Genomic DNA, 27,998 nt, shown 5'->3' with positions numbered 1-27,998 from the left:
GACTCACTCTGGCGAGACCGCCCCGCCCCGCCCCGTGGGGGGGAGGAGGAGCAGCGGCCCCTGTCCCAGCAACAGGAAGTGACGTGAGAAACCGAGGCGGAAATTGCTTCTTGTAATCGGGAATTAGCTGTTTCCAAGGGGGCGCCGGGCCGGGTGAGAGCGTCGGGGGGGCAGGACGCCTGGGTTCCCTGCTGGGGACCGGGACCGGGGCGCCTGGGTTCCCTGGTCGGGGCGGGGACCGGGACCGGGGCGCCTGGGTTCCCTGGTCGGGGCGGGGACCGGGACCGGGGCGCCTGGGTTCCCTGGTCGGGGCGGGGACCGGGACCGGGGCGCCTGGGTTCCCTGGTCGGGGCGGGGACCGGGACCGGGGCGCCTGGGTTCCCTGCTCGGGGCGGGGGTCGGGACGCCTGGGTTCCCTGCTCGGGGCGGGGGTCGGGCCCGGGACGCCTGGGTTCCCTGCTCGGGGCGGGGGCCGGGCCCGGGCCCGGGACGCCTGGGTTCCCTGCTCGGGGCGGGGGCCGGGCCCGGGCCCGGGACGCCTGGGTTCCCTGCTCGGGGCGGGGGCCGGGCCCGGGCCCGGGACGCCTGGGTTCCCTGCTCGGGGCGGGGGCCGGGCCCGGGCCCGGGACGCCTGGGTTCCCTGCTCGGGGCGGGGGCCGGGCCCGGGCCCGGGACGCCTGGGTTCCCTGCTCGGGGCGGGGGCCGGGCCCGGGCCCGGGACGCCTGGGTTCCCTGCTCGGGGCGGGGGCCGGGCCCGGGCCCGGGACGCCTGGGTTCCCTGCTCGGGGCGGGGGCCGGGCCCGGGCCCGGGACGCCTGGGTTCCCTGCTCGGGGCGGGGGCCGGGCCCGGGCCCGGGACGCCTGGGTTCCCTGCTCGGGGCGGGGGCCGGGCCCGGGACGCCTGGGTTCCCTGCTCGGGGCGGGGGCCGGGCCCGGGCCCGGGACGCCTGGGTTCCCTGCTCGGGGCGGGGGCCGGGCCCGGGCCCGGGACGCCTGGGTTCCCTGCTCGGGGCGGGGGCCGGGCCCGGGCCCGGGACGCCTGGGTTCCCTGCTCGGGGCGGGGGCCGGGACGCCTGGGTTCCCTGCGGCTCGGTCTCTGACTCTGCCCCGGCTGCAGGCGGAGATGGGGACCCCCTTGGTGGCCAGTCGGGGCCGGCGCTTCAAGTGGGCCATCGAGCTGGGCGGCCCGGGCAGCGGGGGCAGGTGAGGGGCCGGAGCCGGCCGGGGGTTTGTTGCGGGGCTGGCGGCCAGGGAGCCCCCGGAGGGCTGGACAGCGGGTATGGGGCCAGGCGGCTGGCAGCGGGTTCTGCCCTCGGAGAGGGGGTGCGAGGTAGAGGGTCTGTGCCCAGGACCCCCAGATCAGGCTCCAGGAGCCTGAAACACCCTTGGGGGTCCAGAGGCTGGGATCCCCTCACAGCCTGCAGGGTGGCTTGCTAGGAAAGGGGACCCTGCCCTCCCAGTTTATTAGGGGCTGTTCCCAACCTGCCCTGCTCCAGAGATGGCCGCATCTCAGTGCCAAGCGAGCTGCACCCCTCCGGTGTTATGTGCGGCTGTTCCCCAGCTGCCCCACCCCAGAGCTGGCTGCATTCCCCTAGGTGCACAAAGCTCCCGACTCCTCCTCTCTCCCCAGGGGCCGCAGCGACCGGGGCAGTGGCCAAGGTGAATCCCTCTATCCTGTGGGCTACTCAGACAAGCAGGTCCCTGACACCAGCGTCCAGGAGACCGACCGTATCCTGGTGGAGAAGGTACTGTGGGGGTGGAGAACAAGGGCCTGGGGGGATGGGAACCCCCAGGACACCTGGGTTCTGGCTGCAAGTGTGGGGTGCAACGGGGTTGGACACCTCAGTTCTCTCCAACGAGGTGGGGTGGGGGGCTCAGAGCAGGATGCTGGTTGGGGCAGGTGGGGAAAGGCCCCTCTGACATCTGTTCTTCCCCCCCCCCCGCCAGCGGTGCTGGGATGTGGCGCTGGGGCCGCTGAAGCAGATCCCCATGAACCTCTTCATCATGTACATGGCTGGGAACACCATCTCCATCTTCCCCACCATGATGGTCTGTATGATGGCCTGGCGCCCTCTGCAGGCCCTCATGGCCATCTCTGCCAGTGAGTATCCCCTCTCTCCTCCCCCTCCCTGCCCCCCATGGCTCACACTGCTCCCAGCGCCCCCTCCTGCCCATCCCCACTAGTGAGTATCCCCCATCTCCTCCCAACACTCCCACCTGGCCATCTCTGCCAGTGAGTGTCCCTCCCCACTGCTCCCACCACCTGCCTTCCTCTGTCCCCATGGCTATTTGCACCAGTGAGTATCAACCCTCCTGCACTCCAGGCCCATCAGTGACTCCCTGCAGTCCCAGCTCTTCTCCCCTAACCCTGCCCTGCTCCAGATTCCTGCCCGGCTGGTGGCTGGAGCCTCCCTGCAACCGTGGCTCCTGCCCCCCAAGTCTGATTGTCCTCTTCCTGCCCCCCCACCCAGCCTTCAAGCTTCTGGAGAGCTCTAGCCAGAAGTTCCTGCAGGGGCTGGTGTATCTGATCGGGAACCTGCTGGGGCTGGCGCTGGCTGTCTACAAGTGCCAGTCCATGGGGCTGCTGCCCACCCATGCCTCTGACTGGCTGGCCTTCATCGAGCCCCCTGAGGTGAGGGGGAAGGCTAGGGTGGGGGGAGGGCTCAGCTCCTGGGGGCAGCATAGAGGTTTTTGGGCAGAGGGTGGGGCCTGCTGGAAGGGCTGTGCTGACCTCCTCTCCCCTCTCTTTGCAGCGGATGGAGTACACAGGTGGGGGGCTGCTGCTATGACCCACAACTCTCGTAGCCCCTGGAGTGATGGCAGCCCCACCACCCCCTGCTTAGCACCCCCCCAAGGGGGAGGCTGCTAATGAACCTGCTGTGTGGGCTGGGAGGCAGGGTGCACCCTACAAGAACAAGCTGGATCTTCCCTCCCCTAGGCAAGCCCAGCCCTTGTGCTCCCTCTCTGGCCTTTAGAGACACACTTAACGTATAAAATTTTATTCTTTACACAGTTCTGGTACAGAGCAAAAAAAATCCCTCCTGACCCCCAACACTGTAAACTGGGGCTTGATCCCCAATAAATTAAAAGCCCCCCACCCCCCAAGGATCAAGTAGTGGCTGCCAGGCCCTGTCTTCCACTTGAAGCCGCAAAGGGAGAGGAGATTGGATTTGCCTGGTTCAAGGCTGCCCTGGGGGCTCCAGAAACCACTTGTTCAGCCTGCCATGATTAGTGCTGAGAGACAACAACATCTGGGGTGGGTGGTGGGGACACCCCCCCTCCCCCAGGGCTATGGGGCAGAAGTGAATGTGAAATAAAAACTTAAGCCACATGTGTGATGAATTGGTGGTTTCTCCTAGTTCTCAGCCCCCCTCTGGCCCCATGCAACAGGCACCCTGTACATTAGGCCAAGGAAGTTGGATCAGTGACTGGCACCGGCCTGCCGCCAGCAGGCACCATTATAGCAACCATGCTGCTTGTACACAAAGGGGTGGGAGAGGGTAGGAAGCCCCCAACCCTTCCACAGCAGCTTAAAAGGGAAAGGAAGCAAATCAGCTTTGGCACTGTGTGGTGATGGGCACCATGGGAAATCTCTCCCATCCCTACTTTGTGAGGGTTGCCCCATTGTGACTCTGCCCTGTTGGGTCTAATACCCCAGTCCCTTTGGTGCATCCCCCTTTCTTGCCCTGTAGGGGTAGAGAGGGGGGGTAACTGTGCTCCATGGAGGTATGCCCCCACTGAATTTTGGCATGCCCCGGAGGGCAGCAGTGGAATGAAGTGGCAGGGGCCAGTGGGGGGGGGTGCTCTAGGAGTAGATGGTGATGACCTCGCTGCCACCCCCCCGCACCAGCAGCACCCGCTCCAGCCCCTCGGTCAGCACCTCCAGGAACTCCATATCTGAGGGGCGGGTCAAGGGAGCCAACACCAGTCAGACAGACAGACACTACCCCCCCCTGACTCCCCATGCCAAGGATACAGTTCTCATCGCCCGCAGGGTTGCGGGGTGGACCCGGCATGTTGAGCAGGACCAGCTTGGCCTCATGGGACTTGTTGACGATCACCTCGTTGAGTTTGACAGCCGTGTGCATGCGCCGCACATTAGACTGGTCCCTGCAGGGGGCGGGAGGGTTAGGGGCAACTACTGGGGGGGAACCCTGCGCAGGGAGAGCTTGGGGAGGGTGAGACAGTGCAGGGTGGCTCCCTGGGGGGTCCTGCTGCTTTCCTCCTCCTTCCCTGACATGGCATTTCTAGCCTCATGTTAGGGCATCTCCTCCACCACCACCTCCAAGGATGGGGGGGTGAGGGTGGTCCCTGGGGGCTGATAGGAAGCAGGAGGGGCTTACGGCTTCATGTTGAGCAGGTCCTGCATGCCTTCAAGAGTCCGGGCCTTCTGCCCGCGGGCCGCCATGTACTTATCCTTGGTCCAGGTCATCTGGACCTTCTCTTGGTAGGTCTCCGTCTCCTCGTCCTCATCAGAGCCAATGCTGGTCAGGCGCAGCATGGAGTTGCGGTCCTTCACCAGCTGGGCCTGCGGGAAGACCAGGGGGTGAGTGAGGGAGTACCCCATGGGGGAGGGGAGCAGCCCACTCCCACCCCTGTCCCCACTTACCTCCCGGTCCCGCTCAGTCTTGGAGAGCCGCATGTGGCGCAGCATCTGGGAGCGCTGTTCCATCATCAAGGTCCGCTCATAGGTGTAGGCCGAGATGTCGCTGTCGTGCTGCATGGGGCACGTATGGGGTGGGGTGAGCTGAGACCAGAGGTGCAACCTGTCCCACGTCCCTCCCAGAGCTGGCACAGAACCCAAGAGTCCTGGCTCCCTCCCGCTCCAAGCCCTGGACAAAGCTGTCCCACATGAAGAGGTGGGGCCTATATCAGGGGCTCCCAAGAGAGACTACTCTTCAGCTGCTGCTCTCCCCCGCAGCCGCCCCCTCGAGTTTCTCACCATCTCCACCACCTCCACCTCTGCCTCTATGCGCAGGTGGTACAGGAAGGTGGCCAGGTCCTTCTTCATCTGGATGCTGTTGTCCTCCAGCTGGGCCACCGTGAAGATGCGGATGTTGCATTTACGCCACACCTGGGGGTACAGGGTTGTGGGGGAAACCAATCACTGGAACGGTCAGCATCTGCAGCCCAGCTCCCCAGTCCTGCCGCCCCAATCCCCCCTCCCCACACCAAGCCCCCACCCCACCCCCAGCACCTTGTGCTGCTTGAGCAGGAAGGGCAGCAGCATGAGCATGCCCCCATCGTGGACGATCCACCACACATCAATGTTGCCCTCAGCGAAGGGCTCCGCATTGCCTGGGTAGAAGGCCACATTCTTCGCCACCAGCAGGGCCAGGCGTGCAGCTGTGGTGACCCGGACAGTGCCTACGGGGACAAGAGTGGGTGGAGGTCAGAGGGCACCAGTGGGGAGCGGGGGGGATTCCCCCAAGCCCATGCCCCCACATACTGATGAAGGTCTTCCAGGCGCGGGCGTCCTCACTCTGGCGCCAGGCATTGGGCCAGCCCATCACCACCGTGTTGTGCTTCATGCCGCCCAGGCCGCAGGACTGGATGAGGTGGGAGATGCCCTCCCGCACCTTGGCTGCCACCACCAGCTGGCAGAAGCCCTTCACGCGTTCTGCCTCCATCAGGTGTTTGATGGTCTGCAAGACACACAGGGGAGCTGCTAGGGGGCACTGTGCTGCTGGGGGCAGGAGCCTCTGCAAGGGAAGCCACAGCACTCGTGGGGGTTTGGCGGGGGGCAAAGAGCAGGGTCCGGGGCGCTCAGCAGAGGATGCTGTGCCACACAGAGCAGGGGCCAGGGGGCTTCTGTGGGGGGTACTGTCCTGGGGCTCAGCAAGGGACACCGTGCTGCTGGCATGGGGGAGACTCTCAGCAGGGGGCACTGTGCCACACGGAGCAGGGTGGTGGGGGGCTTGCCAAGGGGTGTCATGCAGTGGCGTGTGACTCAGCAAGGGGCACCGGGAGGGGGCACAGGGCGGCCAGTGGGGAATGGAGGAACTGTGTCACACAGAGCAGGGCCGGGTGGCTTGGCAGGGGGCACCATGGTGCTGGAGGAGGGCAGGGAAGAGCGCCTGGCAGGGGGTGCTCTCCCCCCCTTCCCTGACCTGCTCAGCCGCCAGCGCCTCGGCGTAGTTCTCCAGGAAGTTGCCCACCATGACGGAGCCCACGATGGTCAGGCCCTTGCCCGCCTTGAGCTGCGAGGCGAAGGTCAGCAGGCGGGGGTGCTTCACGTGCAGGTCCTCGTCCAGCTTCAGCAGCACCAGCAGCTGGGGCCTGCGGGGAGTGAGGGGTCACATGGGGGCCAGAAGGGGCTCACCCCATGGAGCAGCAGGTCATGGGGGGGCTCTCCTACCTCCAGTTTTTGGTGTGGGGGGGCCCCTCCTCCAGGCGCAGCAGGGCGAAGCGGGCGGCGCTCAGTGACAGGCCCCGGATGCCATCGCCCCACTCCTTCTCGGCTCTGTGGGGGGAGACACATGGTGCTCAGCCGAAAGCTGTCCACCCCACACCGAGGAGGTGGGGTCACGTGAGTAAGCTGGGGAAACTGAGGCAGGGGACGGGACCTGGCCAAGTTCAGACTGGACAGAACCCAAGCGTCCTGGCTCCCAGCACACCCTTGTCCAACCACCAGACCCCACTCCCGTCCCAGAGCTAGGACAGAACCCAGGCATCCTGGCTTCCAGCTTCAACCCAGGAGATAGGGCTTCCTGTACAGAACCACAGCACTACATCCCAGAAGGGTGACCACTGGGGGAAGGGGGTGTCTCCCATTACCACAGCTGCCCACAGGCCCCTGGCTGGAGGCCCCCAGAGAAGGCGAGGGCTGCCTGCCCCATGGAGCCCAAGCCCCACTCTGCTCCCTAGCAGGCAGGAGATGGGGAAGCCGAGGCAGAGGGGATGGGGAACTCCCCAAGGTCAGGGAGGAAATGGGTGAACCCAGGAGTTCCAGGGGTGGCCCATCCAGCCCAAGGGGTGCCAGGCCCTGCCCAGTCCGCAGGCGACATGTACCCCTGGTACTCGATGTATTTGTAGATCATGCCGGCGATCACCATGGCAACGATGGCATAATACCAGGAGGACACAAACATAAGCGCCAGGCAAATGCTCATGCCCACGAATGAGAGCGCCCTGCAGGGAGAGAAAGAGAGAACACCCAGGAGTCCAGACCCACATTCCAACCCACCAGTCGCCTCCCAGATAGATAGAACCCCAGCATCCTGGCTCCCAGCCCCTCCTACTCTAACAACTCGACCCCACTCTCCTCCCAGTGCTGGGACAGAACCCAGGCCCCTGGGCTCCCTTACCAGTGGTAGTAGCGAAAGCGGGGTCTCCAGTTGGGGGTGCGCAGCAGGGTCTGCAAGGCGCAGGCCAGATTGACAAAGAGGTAACACATCAAGAAGAACCTACGGACCGGGACAGACAAGAGAGACAGTCAGGGGGGTGGTGCCTCGGGGGCTCCCCATAGGGTGTGCAGGCTGACAGGCCACCACGGGATTCCCCACTCTGGGATGCAGATGCCAAATCCCAGCTGGGGGGGGGGGGGATCTGCCCCCTCCACAGAGTCCTGCCCATCCCCACATGACTCGGCGGGGACCTTACATAGACAGGATGGGGGCCACCAGGTCCAGCGAGGCAATGAGGATGCCAAGCTCGGCAATACCAGCTGTCAGGAGCAGAGCCCACGTCGGCTCCCCGTTGGCTTTGCTATGGCCGAAAACCTAGGGCGACAGAACACAGGAAACCCACTTCAGAAAGGCAAGAATGCAGCCAGCTCTAGGGTGGGGAAGCTGGGGGCAGCTACACATAACACTACACAGGGGTGGCTTGCCCAGCTCCGAGATGCAGCCAGTTCTGGGGCGGAGCAGCTGTGGGACAGCTGCACAGGGATAGCTCACCCGGCGCTGAGATGCAGCCAGCTCAGGGGCAGGGCAGCTGGGTGACAGCTACACATAACACTACACAGGGATGGCTCGCCCACTGCTAAGATGCAGTCAGCTCTGGTGCGGGGCAGCTGGGTACTGTGGGAGGGAGAAGGAAGCGGAGCACGCTCTTACCCGCAGGAAGGGGATGATGTTGTCCTTGGCGATGGCCTGCAGCAGCCGGGGGGCACCAGTGAGGCTCTGCAGCCCAGCCCCGCAAGTGGAGAAGAAGGAGCCGATGACGATGACCCAGGGTGAGGGCCACGAGAGCGTCCCAACCACCAGGTTCCTGTGCACAGCGTCGCCAAACCTGCCGCCCGGAGAGGGACTGTCAGCTGGGGGAGAGCCTCAGGAAGAGGGGCTACAGACAGGAGGACCGCATGGATGGGGGCCCCAATGAGAAGAGGGGCAATGGGGACTCAGTGGAGGGGCATTATGGGCTGGGGGGGACCCAGCGGAGCGGAGCTATAGGGACCCAGCAGAAGGGTGCTATAGGCTGGGGGAGACCCATTGGAGAGGCACTAGGGGGACCCAGTGGATGCAGGGACCCAATGGAGGGGTGTCATGGGCTGGGGGGGACCCAGTGTACCAGGAGACCTAAGTGGACAACGACCCAGTGGAGGGGGACCCCAGAGAAAGCACTATGGGCAGGGGGACCCACACCCCCTGAGGAGAAAGCGTTATGGAGAGGTCGGGCAGCCCCAGTAGCAGGTGATGGCAGGGACATGACAGGGCAGACACCCCTCCAATACTCACTTGTCTCGCAGCACCACCCCTTCGATACAGGCCCCAAACAGAACCACGTTGCTGAGATCTATAGCAGTGTGGAGTCAAGGTGGCCGTGGCCCCAGGGTCACAGCAGGGTGGTCAGGGATCCCCCCACCCCCACACAGCCTCGCCCCGGCGTGGGGGCCCTTTTCCACAGGCCTTGTGTGGGCTCTGGCATGCTCTGACCCTGAGCGAGGCACGTCCCTCCCCTGCCCTTGCCCTGTCCGTGCCATCCCCCGCCACCATGCCAGCCCCCGCAGGATACAGACGAAGGAGGTGGTGAGGATGGCCAGGATGGTGCCAATGGGGATGGATTTCTGAGCATCTTTCAGGTCTCCGGAGCGGTTCGAGCCAGCCATGATCCCTGCAAAGATCGGCACAGGAGAAACAGCTGCCAGGTGAGCACCCTGCACCGCTGTCCTGGATGCCAGGGTCCTATTCTCTAGCAGTGGGAGCCTGCAGGGCCCCCTAGGGGTGATTGCCCCATGCTGCCACCCCGGACGCCAGAGTCCTATTCCCAAGAGGTGGGAACCTGCAGGGCCCCTTGAGGGTGATTGCCCTGTGCTGCTGTCTTGGATGCCACGGTCCCCCATCCCCCATAGCAGCAGTGCTTACCAGTGACAGACGGGAAGAAGATGCCCACGAGCAGGGTAAACGAGGTGGTGATGTCGGCCAACACATACTCCTGGCTCATGGCCCCCAGTACATCGACGGAGTGGGCTGAAGGCTTCTCGATGATCTCCCCCTTCTGCAGATAGCTGCTCCACAGGTTCTCTGCAGGGAGGGAGAAGCGGCTAGTCAGCAGGGCTGGGGCCACGGGGTGAAGCCACAGGGGATTGTACTGTCCCGTCCCAGAGCCACTAGGGTCTCGAGTCAGCACCCGACGTCTGTCTGTACAACCCAGGAATTCTAGCCGGTACCATGAAAACTGCCCGCTCATCCTTTGGCTGGGGCTCTGGAAGCGCGCTGCCATCGCGGATGCCTGGGTCCCAATCTCCTGAGCTGCAGTGCCTGTGTTTAAGCTACTGGACTGTCTTGGGGGCCCGTGCTGGTCCGAGGGCCTCAGAAAGAGGGCTGAGGGGCTCCGTAGCTGACAGAGCTCGTGCCCAGAGGGCAGCGGGCTGCAGCTGTGGCAGGATCCCCTGACCACCGGCTGGTGGGCGGATCCGCCCAGCTGCGCTAGGCCCTCACCAGTGATGATGCCGCTGGCCAGGCCTGGGATGCCCTGGATGGAGGTGACGTTGTTGTGAGCAAAGTATTCATCGCAGGTGGCATTCAGCTGCTTGCTGGAGTTGCAGAAGAGGCCCCAGAGCTGGGTGGGCACCGTCAAGTTGCCCAGTTCCTGGGTCTTGGCGCAGAAGTCGATCTGCTGGCCAGAGAGGGTGCGGTTTCCCAGCATGCAGACCCTGCGCCGGGCGGGAAGGCAGATAGATACAGTGCCCCAGAACGTAGAGTCCCCTGCTGCGATCAGCCCTGAGCAACCCCCCAGGAGCGCAGAGCCCCCCACAGCACCCCTAGCTGAGATCAGCCCTGAGCAAGTCCCACCCCCGAGGAGTGCCAATCCACCCCGCACCCTCTGCCAGCCCCTTGACACCTACGGGAAGCGGGGCGGGGCGAAGGAGGATTTGATGGCCCCGGCGTAGATGGCTAGGATGGAGACGATGACACAAGCAAGGAAGAGCGAGGCGAACTTGTTAACGTAGCGCACGCCGACGAAGACCACCAGCACCATGAGGATGAGGAAGGCTGAGCCATAGACCCGCATGTTGTTCAGCATGGCTGCCGACTCCTTCAGCACATCAGTGCTGCGGAAAATGGCTGCCTCGGGGGCAATGTACATCTGTGTGGGGTGCAGAGAGAGAGGTCACCTCCAGGAGGCGCCGGCTCCAAGCCACCCTAGGGTGGGGGGCCGGCTGGTTCACATGGGTGGGGAATGGGACAGGTCACACACACACACACACACACACCCCGACCCCAGGCCTCCAGGGGGAAGCATTCTCACCAGGAAGATCTCGATGGCTCCCAGAATGTACATGGCGGCGGCGAAGGTGGTGCCCAGATAGAAGCAGAGCCCCACAGCACCCCCGAACTCGGGGCCCAGCGCCCGGGAGATCATGAAGTAGGAGCCCCCAGCTGGAGAGAGAGGACAGAGGCAGTCAGGGAGTGGCTAGGGAGACTGGCGTGTGTCCCGAGGGCTCCCCATCCACAGGCGCCAGGGCAGGAGATGTCCTGAGATGGGGGTCAGGAAGGAAACAACCACCACAGGGAAAAACTGAGGCCTAGCTGATGGGCCCAGGGCTGAGGGGATAGGGAGGCCGGCCAATCCGGGAGAGAAGACTGGCCTGACCCACTCACCCGGCACGACTCCATTGGTGGCAATGGCACTCATGGAGATGGCAGTTAGCAGCGTCTGCGGAGAAGGTAAAAGGACAGCAGGGGGTGGTGTTAGAGGAACACGCTGAACTGGGAGCAGACATCAGGTTCACACGGTCTGCACTGAAGGCGGCTGCCGCTGGGGTGGGATGAGGCAGCTGGAGAGGCCCGGTGAGCAGGGAGCAAGGGCTTGGAACTGGAAGTGGTGGAGAATGACATTGGCAACGATGGATGCAGGGGAGGCCTGGAGAGGCAGAACTGTATCGACTGCGGCCAGATTTGGGTAGGACACCAGGATTCGCGATCCTTAGAGAGCTCACTGCACTCTTCTGGCCGGGATGCTCCCTGCAGCACAGCGCCCGATAGTGCCACCCTAGGGTCAGCACTGCCCGCGAGGGCAGAGCACCAACGCCCCTTAGTGCCCCACTGGGGGCAGACACTCACGCAGCAGCAGCAGATGAGGACAATGGCGAAGGCCTGCAGCACGCCGGCCGTGCCCACCACCCAGGTGAGGCGCAGGAAGAGGATGACCCCAAAGATGTTCTGCAGGCAGGGCAGATAGACGCCCATGAAGGTGCCCATCTGGGGTGTCTGCAAAGAGAGAGACTGTGATTAGGGCAAGGAGTGCTAGGAGGCAGGACTCCTGCGCTGGGAGAGGATAGACTAAGAGGACTGGAATCCTGCCAGTGCCCTTCAATCCCGCCCTGCAGCCCCCTGCTAGCCCATCTGTGGGCTCCCCACAGTGCCCCTCAACCCTGCCAGTGCCCCTCCATCCCACCCTTCAGCCCCATGCCATCCCAACCCTGGGATCCAGCCTGGTCCCAGCTCGGCCAATGGCCCTCAATCCCGCCCAGCGGCCCTCAATCCTGCCCAGCGGCCCCTCACCTTTGTGGGCTTTTTCTTGCCCTCTGCAATGTTCTCAGCCTCCTCATGCTCCCGTGCCCCCTGCGTCAGGTTGGTGTAGTTCGCCATGCGGTTAAGCAGGGAGGACACCTTGGGCCGGGTATCCATTTCCTCCTGCAGGATGAGAGGGGGTGAAATGGGGAGTTGTCCTCGTGCAACCAACACTGCCTGAGTCTGCAGAGAGCCTGAGCCCGTCACTGGGATGCAGCCCGAGTCCATTGCTCCAAGAGGTGTAAACTGCTTACGTGCATCTCAAAGGGGTGTGAACTTGAAGCCCCGTCACCCCCATCCCAGCAGCAGAGAACCAGCCGGAGGAAGAGCACAGCGGATTCTGGCTGCTGGATTAGTTCTGGGGGAAGGGGCAAACCCCCAGGCCCTGTTACCCCATTGGGGGGCAGGGCTGCATCATAGCTCCTGGATGGACATGAACCAGGTTTCAGCCTCCCAGCACTGGCCACCGGGGGGGCAGCAACTGACCCCCCCCCTTCCCCGGAGTGAGCCTGTCTTCTCCGTCCTGCCTACGGGGGGCAGATTCCACCGGGGGTACCTCGAAGAGCGCCAGGTTCTTGTCGAAGTACTCATCCCCATCCTCATAGCTGGTGTTGTTGAGATAGATGTCTTTCTTGCGCACCGGGTCTGAGGAAAGACAAGGGGGAAAGGGAGAACCCAGTGTGAGGTGCCGTGAGCTGGGAGGTCTCAGCCCGGTACCAGCTTACCAGGGTTCTCCGAGAGCCCAGCCCTTCACTGCTCCCTCCTGGCAGGGGGACTGCAGCACCAATTTACAGACACTCAAACCTCTACAATTCCTCTGGAATGGAAGGAGACTGAGGCACAGCATCAAGTCCTGGCTCCCAATCCCACCCTGCTGCAACCCACTAGGCCCTACTCCCCTCCCAGAGCTGGGGGGGGGGGATAGAACCCAGGAGTCCTGGTGCCCAGCCCCTCCCTGCTCTAACTTGAGGTCTCACCCTCTCTCTGCCCCTTGGCGACAGGTGAGTCAACAGTCAGGCTGCTGCCTGCTCAGAGAAAGATTCCTAGCGGGGCTGGGCAGAACCACCACCTGTTCCTTTATTGCCCTGCCCAGCCCGGCCCGGCCCCCAGGCCGTGGAATCACAGGTAGATGCCTGCACAGTACGAACCTGCAGCCGCCTCCGCACGTTCAGCCGGGAGGCAGCGGCACTGGAATAACCACTCTCTACTACCTGGGGGGGGCAGGGGGCACGAGAGCTCCCCAGGCCCACAATTCGGGCCGGGCCTCTGCGGCGCTTGGCAGAACCCTGCCCAGGGTTCGCTTGCCTGGCATGGCTCGTGCTGCGAGAGCACCCACGCCACCGCCCTGCTGCACAGCGCCCCCCAGTGCCGCACTGGGGACCTGGGGCAGCACAGACTGCCAGGGGAGAGCCCCCACCCCACTCCCTAAAGCATCGTGCCCCTAGCACCACTCTGGGGCAGCGTAAGGTCACCCTCCCACGGGCATTGCTGGTGGTGCAGCTGCCGGCGGCAGGGCCTCAGTGTTTGCTTTGTACACAGCACAGGGAAAGTCACGCTACCAGCCAACCGCTGATGCGGGACAAAGTCAGCGGGAGAACGAGGCACTAACAAGCGAGCTCCACAGCACCCGATCCACGGGCTGGGGGCTCCCCGGCAGGAAAAGCCAAGGTAGACTACGTCAGCATGGCATTAGGGGACACTGTGCTGCAGAGAGAAGGGGCTCAGCAGGGGGCGCTCTCCCCTCCCAATCAGTGCAGGCCCCTGGGGGCGCTGTGCTGCAGGGAGCAGGGTGGGTGCTTCATAGGGGCACTCTCCCCAACACCCCAGTGGATTAAGTAGAACTGAGGAGTCCTGTCGCCCAGTTCCAACAGGCCAGACCGCCTCTTGGACTGTGAAATAGGGCTGAGAAGGACCATGGACAAAGTGACACCTCAGTTTTGGGCCTGATGCTCAGGCTGCAGGTGCCTGCAATGATCCAAGGAAGAGCAGATGGGTACGGGGTAAGAGGGGAATTAGTAGCGAGGGGTATGTAAATTACCCTCTCCCTAGGGCAGTCTGATGGAGGGGTGAAACACACATGCACACACAGAGCCGGGCTTCGGTGGGGGGCAGCAGGGACAGACACACAAAGCAGGGCTCATCCCCTCCTGCAAGAGGCGGTAGGCACAAATGGATGGACACACACACACAGGCTCGTTCAGGAGAAAGAGACACGCACGACTCCTTAGCAATACCGTACCTAAGAGCTGACACTGTTCCCCTGTGATGGAGGTTTGACTCACGTCTGAAAATCAAACAGAACATGGGAAAAAATGAATCACAAAAGAAAAAAAAAAAGGAATGAAAAAAAAACAAACAAACAAAAGACTCTGATCAAATATATTTCCTCCTGCTGATACATGTTAGCAAAGAAAGGGAAATGAGCAAAGATTCTGGGGGTTTTAGAGCATGATTTCAAAACCAAAAAGGAGCTGCAATAATATAAAAAGAAACCAGCGCAATTATATAGCAGAGTTCAGGCAGGTGGGGATGGGGCCTTTCCCCTCTAAGAGACACCAGCTCTAACCTGACCCAAGTGCGGGTGACTGGCTGGCTCACAGGGGTCAGGAATGGGAGATGGGGGTCTTTTCCCTCTAGTGGGCACCGATTCTAGGGTGCTCTACACAGCAGGGTGGCAGGGTAGGAAACTTGTCAATCTCCCACCCAGACACACACACGGCAGGCTGGACTCCAATCTACCAAGATTGGACTCCACTCCTCAGATCTTTCCCTGTCACCTAAACCCTCAAGCAGCAGAGAGCAACGTGACTGAGGAAGGCGGGCGACTGGCTGAGGTGATGGTTGGCCTGGGACAGGCTATGAATCAAGCCTTTGTTGAGCCCAAGGATTCACCACAGCCCACTTGCTGCGGGAGGGAAAGAAAGAGACAAAGAAGGGAAAGACAGAAAGAGTCCAGCCCCACGGCTCCTCCCGGCTGTGTCTGTCCCCTGACCCTGTTGTTCAGCGGATGAGGCAGCATCTGGTGCCAGACTGGGGCTTTGTCCCTGCTCGCTGGGTCAGGGAACGGCCCAGGATAATTGGGGATTACATGGAAGCAGCTGGGATCCTGCCCTTTCCAGCTGCCCGGAGAACAGATCTGTCCCAGCGCTGGCCCCGCTCCAATTCACACACTGCCCCAGAGGTGGTCCTGTTTTGGGAGCAGGGAAAGAGAAAAGCAAGGAGCTGAACCACCTGTGGGGTGGAAAAGGGTCCCTTAAGGGGTCAGTGCCTTAGGACACCATACAGGACTCCTGAGTTCTATCCCTACTTACAGACTCTTGATCCTGTGGCCAGTGCTTGAGCTGCATTACATTCCCACTCCACAGAGCTGGGTAGATTTTCTGTCACTGACCCTCTATCCCATATTTATACTTTCTGCTGAGAAAAGAACCCAGGAGTCTGGACTCCCAGCCCCTCCTGCTTAACCACTAGAGCAGGAACAGAAGCCAGGAGTCCTGGCTCTCAGCACGCCATCTGAGTTGCTGTAGCTGTGCAGCCCAGAGCTGGGAGTACCTTCATAGGCCATCTCCTCTCCATCTCGCAGACAGGCAGCATGAGTCCTGACAAGCAGAGGGCGGACTGGCAGGAAGCCAGGGGCTAGGCTTGGGATATAATCCCTGACACTGCCTAGGCTGCAGCCTGCCCTCCATGCTGGAGCTAAATTGAATTAGCTGTGCTGCTGTGTGACATGAGGCCTCCTCCCGCTCAATCACTGGGCAGGGCAGGGGTGGTGAGTGGTTACGTACTTAGGAACATGAGGCCTTTCCCCTCCAGGGGGCGCCTGCCCTGATCCAGCCCTGGCTGGACATTCCCCCCCCTCCCTAATCCCAGAGACTGGGATAGAACCCAGGAGTCCTGGCACCCAGCCCTCTCCAGCCCCTCCTGCTTCAACCACTAGACACCACAGTGAGAGCTCAGGAGTCCTGACTAGGGAGCTGGACTAACACGGGGGCTTTGTATGAAGTGGGTAGTATAGTAACCCCCTTCCCCCACCCCCCCTCCCCACTGTTCTTTCCAGCTGCAGCTAACAACAGTCATGTTGGCCATGTGCAATGCCCAATTGAGATCCGGGCACAGTGGGTGGAAGATACCGCGGGGAGCATTTACCAGGCTACACAGAGCCTGGTCTAGCCAGGAGGGGGCAGGGAAAAGAAAGAAAGAAAGAATGAAGTCAGACAGGAAGAAAGAATGAAAAAGTCAGAGAAATGGAAGGAAATTCCCTGCCGGGGAAAGAGCCAAACCAGCACCGCCCGGCTCCTCTGTGCAAGCCCAGAGCAGGGGCAGATGCCGCAAGAGTTTCCCCCAACATTCACCCTCTCCCAGGAGCGCACCCTCTAGGTCAACAGGGGAGGCCAATCTCTGAGGCTTGTGCCAAAGGAGAATGCAAACCCAGTGCTCCAGCCACTGAGCGTTACTGACTATTGATTAGGAACCACAGGGGGTATGGCAGAAAGGAAAGGGTTAAGCACAGGGGTGGAGGGCATGCGGGGGCTAGGGTCACCATCTAATGAGGTTCTCAGTCAATCCGCAGGGAGGGATATAAAAACACTACACTGGGATCACTGAGATGCAGCCACCTCTGGGGCGGGGCAGCTGGGTAACAGCTACATAGCAACGCTGCATAGGGATTGCTTGCCCAGAGCCAAGATACGGCCACCTCTGGTGTGCGGATTGACAGCTGCATAACAATCACACAGCGAGACTGCACACAAATGGCTAGCCTGGGACTGAGAGATGGCCATCTCTGGGGTGGGAGCAATTGGGTAACAGCCACACAGCGCTGTCATGTAGGTTTGGGACAGGCAGCGAAGGAGGGTGCCATGTGGCTTGACCAGGGCAGAATCACCAGAGCTTGAATTCTGCCAGGACACTGGGGTTTGCTCCCTCTCTCTTGGTGGCAAGAGCTGTTTAGAGTCTGAGCAAACACATAACCCCCCTTTACTTACCCCCATCACTCCCGCTATGACAGGAGCCCCTAGTGCCCATCCCCAGCTGCATCCCCCATCCCTGAGGGGACAGTCACCCCACAGATCCCTTCCCAAAAACTGCCTGTCCAGACCCACACTGGACCCAAATGCACACCAACCCTGTACAGCGTAACAGCACAGGGCATTCCCACGGCCCCTTCTCTGTCAGGGTCTCCGGGCCTGATCCAAATCCATGGAAAGGTTCCACTGAGATTGGAGGGCTCAGGATCAGACCCTGCAGCACATTCCACAGGTCCCCCACATCCACAGTCAGCAGAGAAAGGGAGGCCCAGAGCAGGGGCAGAACCAGCACAGAAAGCACACAGCTACAAAGAGGAAGAACCCAGGGGTCCTGGTTCCCAGGCCCCCTGCCCGGCTCTAACCACTGGAGCGCACTTCCTTCACTAATCAGTAGCGAAGCTGTGGTTGGTGTTTACCTGAAAATCATGCAAGGGATTGGGAAGAGCCCAGGGGAGGCTGCTACGATGCTTGAGGAAGGCAGGCTGGAGAGAGTGCTTGGATCGGGGAGGGAGGCACGGACGACAATCTGGAGGCAGGGGCCAATAAAGAGACACTGCCCCCCATACACACACCCCCAAGATAGAGGGGGCAGCCAGGTAGGGGAGGAGCAGCCAAGAGACAGATGCAGGTAAAGCAGATTAATGCGGCGTGTTTAGATGACGGCTCACCTGACACCATGATCTCTCTGGGCATCCAGATGCCAGCCCTGTTGGCTCCTTCCTGGGCCCCTTCTTCCACCCCACCCTCCTCCTCATCGTCCACCTTGGTAACAGTGAAGTGAGGCATTTTCTGGACTAACTTTTCCCCCAGCGCCGGCAAGGAACGGGACTGGAAGTGACGGGATCAGGTGACTGGCAGGCCCCAGGGGAAGAGGCGGGATGGTGTGGGGGGACACGCCCTCCCCTGCCGTGTGTCTTACTGGCACTAAGAGGATTAACTGCTCCACCATACAACTGCTTTCACTCTCCTGCTGAACTGTAGCAGGCAACATGGGAGAGGCAGGGGCCTGCACGGGCCCAGCAGTGCGATGCAGCCAGCTCTGGGTAACAGCCCCACAGCTACTGTCTGGGATGGAGAAGTCTGTAGCCGCCTGAGCTGTAGCATGGCTTTCAGAGAGGGAGGATGGAATCAGATCAGGACTCCTGGGTTCTATCCCCAGCTCTGGGAGAGGAGTGGAATCTAGTGGGTTAGAGCAGGGGTGCTGGGAGGCAGGACTCCTGGGTTCTATCCTAGTTCTGGGAGGGGAGAGGAGGGGAGGGGAGTGGGTCTAGTGGATTACAGCAAGAGAGGTGGAGCTGGGCAAACTCCAGAGCATGGTAGTCTTTTCCCTACATACTCCGTCCTCTCTATTTATACCATAATGGAGCAGAGATTAGGGAAAAGGTCTTAATCAGTTTAGGAAATGCCTAAATGGGGAACTCCAGGCCAGAGTGAATCACACAAATGCTGGGTTGGACCCACACCACTTCCCACTCCAGAATGGGGTTAGCCACACCTCCCCCTGCCCTGGAATAACCCCTTGAGAAAGCAGAGGAGAGCCCTGGCACAGCGGCCCCTTCAGTTCTCTGTTGAGGCTTCCCACCCCCTGCATTGGCTCAGATGAATTAGTTACCTTTGCAAACTGCTCTGAGCTGATCAGTGGAAAGCGATTAGGAACAGAGCAATGTAGGGCTTGTCTACACTACAAAATTAAGTTGATTTAAATTAAGTGGACGTACAGCTACCACAGTATTTAAAACGGTTGTTCACATCCACACTTGCTCCTTCTGTTGGCAGTGCACGTCCTCACCAGGGGCGCATCCACCGACTGAAAAGGGACATTGCTGGACACTGACAGCTGGAGCCTGGCAACCTCAACTGTAGGCATGGGGCTCACAGTTGCCCCACCCCCAGCTGTCAGGCGGATGCCGGGCTCACAGCAGGGCCACTCCCCCACCCCAGCCTTGACAGCCCCAACTGTGGAGCCCACAAGGGGCTCAGTTTTACAGCAGGGAGCCTACAGCTGTGAAATTGACAGTCTTATCAGTTTCATGGCAGCTATTATTTCAAGTTTTGGCTTGGGCTCTGGAAGTCAGCCTGTGGGGAGCTCACAGCTGGAGTCCCCTCCCCCCTGAGCTGACAGAGAGAGATGGAAAGGAAATGTGAAATAATAAAACCAACCGTGAAACTGACAAGAATGTCAATTTCCCAGCTGGCAGGCTCCCTGCTGTGAAACAGACAGGTACAGACTCACAGCTGGGGCTGTCAGCCGCTGGGCAGGGGTGGGGAGCCTCCCACTGCAAGCCCCACTGCTGGGGCTGATAGCTGGAGCCCCCATGCTGTGACCCAGTGAGAGACTGGGGGAGGGGGGCCAGGATCATGCTCTCCTTCCCCACCCCTCCAATACCTCACGGGAGGCAGCAGGGCTGGAGGGTGCTAACAGCTGTCAGCCCAGTTTGGGGCTGACAGCCAACGTAAGTAACACAGAGTCTACAGAGACACTGCATCACCCTTACTACATCGACATAAGCCCTACGCCTCTTGGGGAGGTAGAGTCATGACGTTGGTGTAGCAAGCCTACTTATTTTGGCAGAAGCACCACTGTAGCGTAGACTCAGACATAATTAAGTCGATGTAAACTGCCTTACGTCCACCTAACTCTGTAGTGTAGACCTGGCCTCAATTCCCTTATTAGGGACAATTTGCTTTCCCCTGTCAGGCATCTTTCAACTTTATTTCTGCCGCCATCAAAAGGCCAAACCACACTTTACACCATCGTATACATTCAAGTGGAATAGCCGGGGGGCTGCAGGTTGGGATTGAGGAGCACCAGCAAAACTACTGGGTTGGGGGAAGACAAGGGCTGGGGCAGCAGGTGCTGTGCGTTGGGATTGAGGGGCACCAGCAGAGGCAGGGGAGCCCAGGGATAGGATAGCAGTGGGTTGTGGATCAGGATTGAGGGGCACCAGCAGAGGCAGGGGAGCCCAGGGATAGGATAGCAGTGGGTTGTGGATCAGGATTGAGGGGCACCAGCAGAGGCAGGGGAGCCCAGGGATAGGATAGCAGTGGGTTGTGGATCAGGATTGAGGGGCACCAGCAGAGGCAGGGGAGCCCAGGGATAGGATAGCAGTGGGTTGTGGATCAGGATTGAGGGGCACCAGCAGAGGCAGGGGAGCCCAGGGATAGGGTAGCAGTGGGTTGTGGATCAGGATTGAGGGGCACCAGCAGAGGCAGGGGAGCCCAGGGATAGGATAGCAGTGGGTTGTGGATCAGGATTGAGGGGCACCAGCAGAGGCAGGGGAGCCCAGGGATAGGATAGCAGTGGGTTGTGGATCAGGATTGAGGGGCACCAGCAGAGGCAGGGGAGCCCAGGGATAGGATAGCAGTGGGTTGTGGATCAGGATTGAGGGGCACCAGCAGGGGCAGGGGAGCCCAGGGATAGGATAGCAGTGGGTTGTGGATCAGGATTGAGGGGCACCAGCAGAGGCAGGGGAGCCCAGGGATAGGATAGCAGTGGGTTGTGGATCAGGATTGAGGGGCACCAGCAGAGGAGCCCAGGGATAGGATAGCAGTGGGTTGTGGATCAGGATTGAGGGGCACCAGCAGAGGCAGGGGAGCCCAGGGATAGGATAGCAGTGGGTTGTGGATCAGGATTGAGGGGCACCAGCAGAGGCAGGGGAGCCCAGGGATAGGATAGCAGTGGGTTGTGGATCAGGATTGAGGGGCACCAGCAGGGGCAGGGGAGCCCAGGGATAGGATAGCAGTGGGTTGTGGATCAGGATTGAGGGGCACCAGCAGAGGCAGGGGAGCCCAGGGATAGGATAGCAGTGGGTTGTGGATCAGGATTGAGGGGCACCAGCAGAGGCAGGGGAGCCCAGGGATAGGATAGCAGTGGGTTGTGGATCAGGATTGAGGGGCACCAGCAGGGGCAGGGGAGCCCAGGGATAGGATAGCAGTGGGTTGTGGATCAGGATTGAGGGGCACCAGCAGAGGCAGGGGAGCCCAGGGATAGGATAGCAGTGGGTTGTGGATCAGGATTGAGGGGCACCAGCAGAGGCAGGGGAGCCCAGGGATAGGGTAGCAGTGGGTTGTGGATCAGGATTGAGGGGCACCAGCAGAGGCAGGGGAGCCCAGGGATAGGATAGCAGTGGGTTGTGGATCAGGATTGAGGGGCACCAGCAGGGGCAGGGGAGCCCAGGGATAGGATAGCAGTGGGTTGTGGATCAGGATTGAGGGGCACCAGCAGAGGCAGGGGAGCCCAGGGATAGGATAGCAGTGGGTTGTGGATCAGGATTGAGGGGCACCAGCAGAGGCAGGGGAGCCCAGGGATAGGATAGCAGTGGGTTGTGGATCAGGATTGAGGGGCACCAGCAGAGGCAGGGGAGCCCAGGGATAGGATAGCAGTGGGTTGTGGATCAGGATTGAGGGGCACCAGCAGAGGCAGGGGAGCCCAGGGATAGGGTAGCAATGGGTTGTGGATCAGGATTGAGGGGCACCAGCAGAGGCAGGGGAGCCCAGGGATAGGATAGCAGTGGGTTGTGGATCAGGATTGAGGGGCACCAGCAGAGGCAGGGGAGCCCAGGGATAGGATAGCAGTGGGTTGTGGATCAGGATTGAGGGGCACCAGCAGAGGCAGGGGAGCCCAGGGATAGGGTAGCAGTGGGTTGTGGATCAGGATTGAGGGGCACCAGCAGGGGCAGGGGAGCCCAGGGATAGGATAGCAGTGGGTTGTGGATCAGGATTGAGGGGCACCAGCAGAGGCAGGGGAGCCCAGGGATAGGATAGCAGTGGGTTGTGGATCAGGATTGAGGGGCACCAGCAGAGGCAGGGGAGCCCAGGGATAGGGTAGCAGTGGGTTGTGGATCAGGATTGAGGGGCACCAGCAGAGGCAGGGGAGCCCAGGGATAGGATAGCAGTGGGTTGTGGATCAGGATTGAGGGGCACCAGCAGAGGCAGGGGAGCCCAGGGATAGGGTAGCAGTGGGTTGTGGATCAGGATTGAGGGGCACCAGCAGAGGCAGGGGAGCCCAGGGATAGGATAGCAGTGGGTTGTGGATCAGGATTGAGGGGCACCAGCAGAGGCAGGGGAGCCCAGGGATAGGATAGCAGTGGGTTGTGGATCAGGATTGAGGGGCACCAGCAGAGGCAGGGGAGCCCAGGGATAGGATAGCAGTGGGTTGTGGATCAGGATTGAGGGGCACCAGCAGAGGCAGGGGAGCCCAGGGATAGGGTAGCAGTGGGTTGTGGATCAGGATTGAGGGGCACCAGCAGAGGCAGGGGAGCCCAGGGATAGGGTAGCAGTGGGTTGTGGATCAGGATTGAGGGGCACCAGCAGAGGCAGGGGAGCCCAGGGATAGGATAGCAGTGGGTTGTGGATCGGGATTGAGGGGCACCAGCAGAGGCAGGGGAGCCCAGGGATAGGATAGCAGTGGGTTGTGGATCAGGATTGAGGGGCACCAGCAGAGGCAGGGGAGCCCAGGGATAGGATAGCAGTGGGTTGTGGATCAGGATTGAGGGGCACCAGCAGAGGCAGGGGAGCCCAGGGATAGGATAGCAGTGGGTTGTGGATCAGGATTGAGGGGCACCAGCAGAGGCAGGGGAGCCCAGGGATAGGGTAGCAGTGGGTTGTGGATCGGGATTGAGGGGCACCAGCAGAGGCAGGGGAGCCCAGGGATAGGATAGCAGTGGGTTGTGGATCAGGATTGAGGGGCACCAGCAGAGGCAGGGGAGCCCAGGGATAGGATAGCAGTGGGTTGTGGATCAGGATTGAGGGGCACCAGCAGAGGCAGGGGAGCCCAGGGATAGGGTAGCAGTGGGTTGTGGATCAGGATTGAGGGGCACCAGCAGAGCAGTGCGGGAGGGAGAGGACAGCAGCCAGGGCTGGGATAGTTGGGGGCTGGGTGTAATTTTGCTAACTACCTCCAGTCCTGACCCAGAGCCCCACCTCCTGTTCCAGTTGTGCCCTTCCAGTTCCTCCGCTCTCTGCCCCAGCTGCACACGCCCACACAGTGGTGTGATGCCCCAGAGCAGAGGGGGGCTGAGGTCGGATCACACACTATGGGGCAGAACTGGAGTCACCCCCCAGGGTTTCTCTTCAGCTGCCACAGAATCAGGACTGGTTCCAGGCCTCCGCTCCCCCTGCAGTCAACCCAGAGTCACACCTGACTGCAGTGGAGACCTGACTCCATTTTGTTCACAGCACAGAAAGGACACACATCCATCTAGCTTGGACAGAGGAATCAATGGATAGGGAGGGCCAGAGAGCAGCTGTGAGCATCTGGAGCGGGGGTGAGGGGAAGGGAGATCAGGACCTAGCCCCTAGCACTGAGGGGAGCCCAGGGCACCACTCCACTCTCACCTTCACGGGCTGCGAGCTCTCTCAGCCCTATGACTGTTTGAGGAACAGAGAACAGGCGTAGGCGGAAGCTGCAAAGGGCCATTTGTCATGGGATGATGGGAAGGAGGGGGCTGCGTGAGACAGGGACCGCGGGTGAAACAAACAAGTGGGGAGACAGCGCAGCATGGAGGGCAGCAGGCACTCATGTTAGTGGGTCAAGTAGGCCCCCATGCAGGAGTGTGCGTTGAACATCAGCAGAGCACTACACGCATGCGTGGGCGGGTAAGATCACATAAGCTCTATGCACCTGTCTCTGTGTATGCATGAGCTGCTGCTGAAAACAAGTCAACCCCATACATGCGTGTGTGCTTGTACATCTGTGTCTTTGTGCTTGTACTGAAAAAATCAAGGAAGTTGTGTGTGTCTGTCCGTGTTCTCACTCGTCCCAGCCTTCTCCCCAGTTCCCATCCGCTCTCCCTGTGTCCAAGGACAAAGGATGTCCAGAAAGGCACAGCCAGCCTCTCCCGGGAGATAAACAGCTGAGGTGCTGGGGACATTAAGTCCCCGAGACACTAGCTGTCTTGCTCAATCTGTCCTCCTGCTGCAGGCCTGTCACACACATGCATTTCTGCTCTATAGTTCCTGCAGGGCCTGTTTTGCTGCCTCACTGGGCTTCGGGCCTCTGATGGCAACAAAAGGACCCCCTTCGAGGAACACAGCGGCCTTGATGTCTTGTGAAACATCTGTGACCTTACCAGGGTATTGTCCCACAAGTGATCCCACAGAGGGAACAGGGAGCACAGGATCATCCCGGGTGCTCCAGTGGAGAAGGCTCATAGGTATGGGAGTATGAGCCGGACAATACCCATAAACCAGCTCTCCCTTCCTGAGTCCAGGCTGATCAGCTTTGCCCTGGACCATGGCCATCCATGAGCCCCTTATGACAAGCGGGAGATGAACAGACCTGGTGCCAGGGCGGACTCACAATTGCACACTCATGTTCACTGCAGGAGCTGGGAACGAACCCACAGCGTCCCAGCAAATCCTAGCTCTAAAGAGTCACCTCTGCCTCCTTTAAATCTCTCCTTGCAATTTTAACCCAATCCAAAGTCCTCCTTCACTTCCTGTCCTAAACTCTTGGGGCTGTTAAAGCAGCAGCCATGCTCCACACCAGAGGCAGCTGCATCTCAGCACTGTGCATCATTATTATGCACTGTTACGCAGCTGCTTCACCCCAGAAGTCAACGCATTTCAGTGCTGGGTGAGCAATCCCTGCGCCCACATCCTATGAGACGAACACGGCAATTATGTGCACGTACAGCAGACCACAGCATTATCAGGCCTGTAACATAACCCACGCTGGGAGGCCCCGAGAGGAGCCGTGACTCTGAATCAGTGGTGACCAAAGCCCCACTGCCACAATGTAGGACTCATCTCTCATCTGAGTCTGCATGAAAAAGGGAATCAACACAAAATTAAAGGGAAGTTCAATTCTCCCGAGTCATTTCCCCTGAGCCTTGCTCAGCATTTCCCATGCAGGAAAAAGGCTGAAGAAAAAAGGGTACTGGCTGAGCCAGGGATACCAATCGAGTCAATGCACTATAACCCTCTGAAAACACCACCCCGTCCAGCCACACCTACATTAAAGCTGGAAACCAAGACACCTCGCCCCCAAAATGGAAGCTGGAAGTGTGTTCCAGTTTGTTGTGAGCAAATGGGAAGATCAAAGCATTTAGGAGGCACCTAATAGGCAGCAACAGAGAACTGGCAAGACAACTGCACCTGGTGATACACTAGCCACCATAAACTGGCCCACCCCACTGCAGCCATGAATTATGGTGGAGTCACCCATAACTGATCCCCCTCCATCTCCAAACAACCCTTGAGTCATCCCTCTTTAGTGCAGCTGAAAGAGGTCTCCTTCCATCTCCAGCACACCCAGCAGTTGCGGTGTGCATCTCCATCGCAACCACAAGTTGGCCAACAGATGGGTGTATTGTAAGTTGAGTATGCCATCTCCAATGCACCCATAGTGTCTTCCTCCACTTCCAATGCACCCGTAACTTGCAGTGGACTCGTCCAACATCCCCTGGAGATGTCCCGCTCTAGCGCCAATGCACAAAAACTGTCTACCTCCATTGCATTCATGTCTCTCGCCACTCTCCCACAAGATGTCCAACTCCAATGCACCCAGGTCTCCTTCCACCCTCCCACATCAGCCCAAACCAGCCACATGAACCTTGTTGACTTCCCAGCCTCTCATGTTCATGCACATGATCGGCCATGTACCACCTACCTTCCGCCATGTCATGGGGGTTGGACGTCCTGTCGCTAGCCAGCTCGCCCGCCACAGTGGCCACCGAGGTGGTGGCCCCTGAGAAGTCACTCATGCCCTCGCTGCGGCTTGTCTCAGGGACACTCTCCCGGGAGCTGAAGCGGACCCGGGAGCTGGAGCGGGAGCTGAGGTCTGGACTAGTGTCAGAGAGCCCTGGGATGTCGTCGATTTTCGTAGGGGTCACCATGAACCGGACGGAAGCCATTTTGGCAGGAGACCGTTGGCGTTGGTGCATGCGTGCGTGGAGAAATCTAATAACTTCCTGGAAGCTTTAAATTCTAATCGTCCAGAAACAATAACAAATAAAAGTAAAACGATAATTTAGGAGGGTAACGAAATGAGTGGGGTAACAGCAGGCTCCACCACCGAGTGGATTCATGTCTAGCATGGATACTCAGCGGTCTGGTGCAATGTGGTGCCCAGACACCCAATGGTTATCAAGTGAGTTTTCCACAGGTGTGGCTAAAGGTGGAGCACGGGAGCTGACCCATGGTTTACCATGCAAATATTTCACAGCTGTCTAGTTTAGTCAATGATTTTTTTGTCAGAGGCCCTAGCCCGAGGCTTTGGCATGCAGACAATCCTTGGAGAAGTGCACTGCAAGGACAGTATGTGCAAGGAGAACGTCTCAAGTCCTGGAACAAGCAGTTGTTTGCAAATATCCTGCAGGGAAGGTGGTTCAAGCAAGGGGTCTGTTGGTTATGGAAATGAGACAGTGCAAGGAGGCAAAAGAATTTTACTAAGTCCTAGTGCAACGATGGAGGCAGAAGAGACCAAGGGATCCAGGTACGGCGAGAAGAATTACCCACTGGTTTCTAGCGTAATGTGCAAGGAAAGCAAGTATCCCAAAAAGTCCTGCTGCAAATATCTCACGTGATCCTGGTGTAACATGAAGGTGTAAGAGCTCAAGGGTCCTGGTGCAGGATGGCAGCTATTCTACACGGTTCCGGTACAAGGAGGTAGAGTATCCTTATGCAAGGAGATGATTATTACACAGAGTCCTGGTGCAAGGACATATGAAACTATTTCTTGAGGTCCTGGTAGGGTTATGGTGCATGAATATTCCTGCTGCAAAAACGTGCAACTTTTCAACAGGGTCCTGGGGTGAGAAGACAACTATTAAATGTCAGACTAGTGCAAGGACAGACAGTAGCGCAAGGGAATATGCCTATTCCAGAGGATCCTAGGGCAAGGGCCCACAAACTCTCTACAGGATCCTGATGAAACTCACATGAAGGCGTGAAGTCATGCAAGGGTGAGAAAATCCCACATGAGAACATGCGAAGCCCCCATATAGTCCATATACAGGGGATACAATTATGCAAGGGCATACATATCACCAATGTGTCAATGAGGCAAGGGCATGCAAACCCACTGCAGGACAGGGATGATGGTGCAAGACCGCCAGTGTGTTGGGGCAGCAATGGATATACAAAATCCTAGTGAGTGGGGCGTCCGTGCTCGATCCCCAAAGAGGAGGAATGATGATGCAAGAAACGTGTAAGACCCTTATGAATAAATCACTGGTGTAAGGGCATGCATGAGTTCTGTGAGGAAAACAATGGTGCAAGGGGTGTGGGTCTCTCAAGTCACTACTGGAAGGGTTGCGAGATGCCCATAAGTGGAACCAATGGTGCAGAAGGCAGGCAAGCCCCTGTGAATTGGTGCCAGGGTGTGCACAAGTCCCATGGGGGAGACTAGTGGTGCAAGGTCACACGAGACCCCTATGAACAGGTCCATAGTGCAGGGGTGTGCAAAATCCCTGTGAGGGAGCAACGGTGCAAGGGATGCACAAGCCGCATGTGGGGGAACCGGTGGTGCAAGGGGTATGCAAGAGCCCCCTGTGCAGATCATTGGCGCACCGGCTGCACAAGAGCCCTGTGAGGGGGGAGATGGTGCGAGTGGCCTACAAGCCACATATGGGGAAGTGATCGTGCAAGGGGTGTGTAAAAGCTCCACACATAGGTCATCGGTATGAGGAGCATGCAAGAGCCCTGTGAGGGAGCAATGGGTGCACAAACCACATATGGGGAACTGATGGTGCAAGGGATGTGTGAGAGCCCCATGTTGGTGCAATGGGGGGAAGGGCGAGCAAGAGTCTGTGACCAGGTCGGTGGCGCAAGGGGGGTGCGATAGTATGGGGGGCTCACATTGCGCGTGCGCAGCAGCCCCCCGCCCCGCAGCGCCCCCTCCTCGCCCGAAAGCGTGGGAAAAGCCCCGGGTAGCTGTTAGGGACCGTTAGCCGTTTACCTCAGGCGCGCGCTGGCCTCTGGTCCTCAACGTTCCACAGGCTCCCCGCGTGCCGGGGCTGCGGCTCCTGCTGCCGCTCGCGCTGTCAGCTGCCGGCTTCAGTAGAGGAGGGGG

At 60.0% G+C, this 27,998-nt stretch overlaps 2 protein-coding genes across 6 annotated transcripts; one reads left to right on the top strand and one right to left on the bottom strand.

Moving 5' to 3' along the window:
• Position 1: 1 nt before the first annotated feature.
• On the top strand, positions 2 to 3,331 carry EMC4 (ER membrane protein complex subunit 4). 2 transcript variants are annotated; one of them, XM_084645968.1, is made up of 6 exons: positions 3 to 153; positions 1,118 to 1,203; positions 1,631 to 1,745; positions 1,948 to 2,101; positions 2,472 to 2,632; positions 2,754 to 3,331. In XM_084645968.1, the coding sequence occupies exons 2-6, from the start codon at positions 1,124 to 1,126 to the stop codon at positions 2,787 to 2,789; spliced, it is 546 nt and encodes a 181-aa protein (XP_084502094.1). In that variant the 5' UTR covers positions 3 to 153; positions 1,118 to 1,123; the 3' UTR covers positions 2,790 to 3,331. The 2 variants fall into 2 exon arrangements, with proteins under 2 accessions (XP_084502095.1, XP_084502094.1); XM_084645969.1 differs by lacking the exon at positions 2,472 to 2,632 and having other exon boundaries at positions 2 to 153.
• SLC12A6 (solute carrier family 12 member 6) lies at positions 2,984 to 27,998 on the bottom strand. Of its 4 annotated transcripts, XM_084645930.1 has the most exons (26): positions 27,885 to 27,998; positions 25,596 to 26,733; positions 14,197 to 14,241; positions 12,514 to 12,602; positions 11,949 to 12,080; positions 11,508 to 11,654; positions 11,046 to 11,100; positions 10,693 to 10,823; positions 10,289 to 10,530; positions 9,882 to 10,096; positions 9,306 to 9,464; positions 8,956 to 9,054; positions 8,679 to 8,736; positions 8,058 to 8,232; positions 7,603 to 7,721; positions 7,308 to 7,406; positions 7,012 to 7,131; positions 6,359 to 6,463; positions 6,111 to 6,279; positions 5,450 to 5,645; positions 5,198 to 5,367; positions 4,943 to 5,074; positions 4,610 to 4,717; positions 4,344 to 4,528; positions 3,977 to 4,110; positions 2,984 to 3,897 (listed from the first exon to the last, which is right to left on the bottom strand). In XM_084645930.1, exons 2-26 carry the CDS (start codon positions 25,867 to 25,869, stop codon positions 3,806 to 3,808), a joined length of 3,450 nt encoding a protein of 1,149 aa, XP_084502056.1. In that variant the 5' UTR covers positions 25,870 to 26,733; positions 27,885 to 27,998; the 3' UTR covers positions 2,984 to 3,805. The 4 variants fall into 4 exon arrangements, with proteins under 4 accessions (XP_084502056.1, XP_084502055.1, XP_084502057.1 ...); XM_084645929.1 differs by having other exon boundaries at positions 4,344 to 4,717; XM_084645931.1 differs by lacking the exon at positions 14,197 to 14,241.

Source organism: Lepidochelys olivacea (genome assembly GCF_965140295.1).
Source record: "Lepidochelys olivacea isolate rLepOli2 genome assembly, chromosome: 13".
In the NCBI taxonomy this organism is placed as follows: Eukaryota; Metazoa; Chordata; order Testudines; family Cheloniidae; genus Lepidochelys; species Lepidochelys olivacea.
Note: the sequence above shows the minus strand (reverse complement) of the source record. Positions and strands in the feature narration are given on the sequence as shown.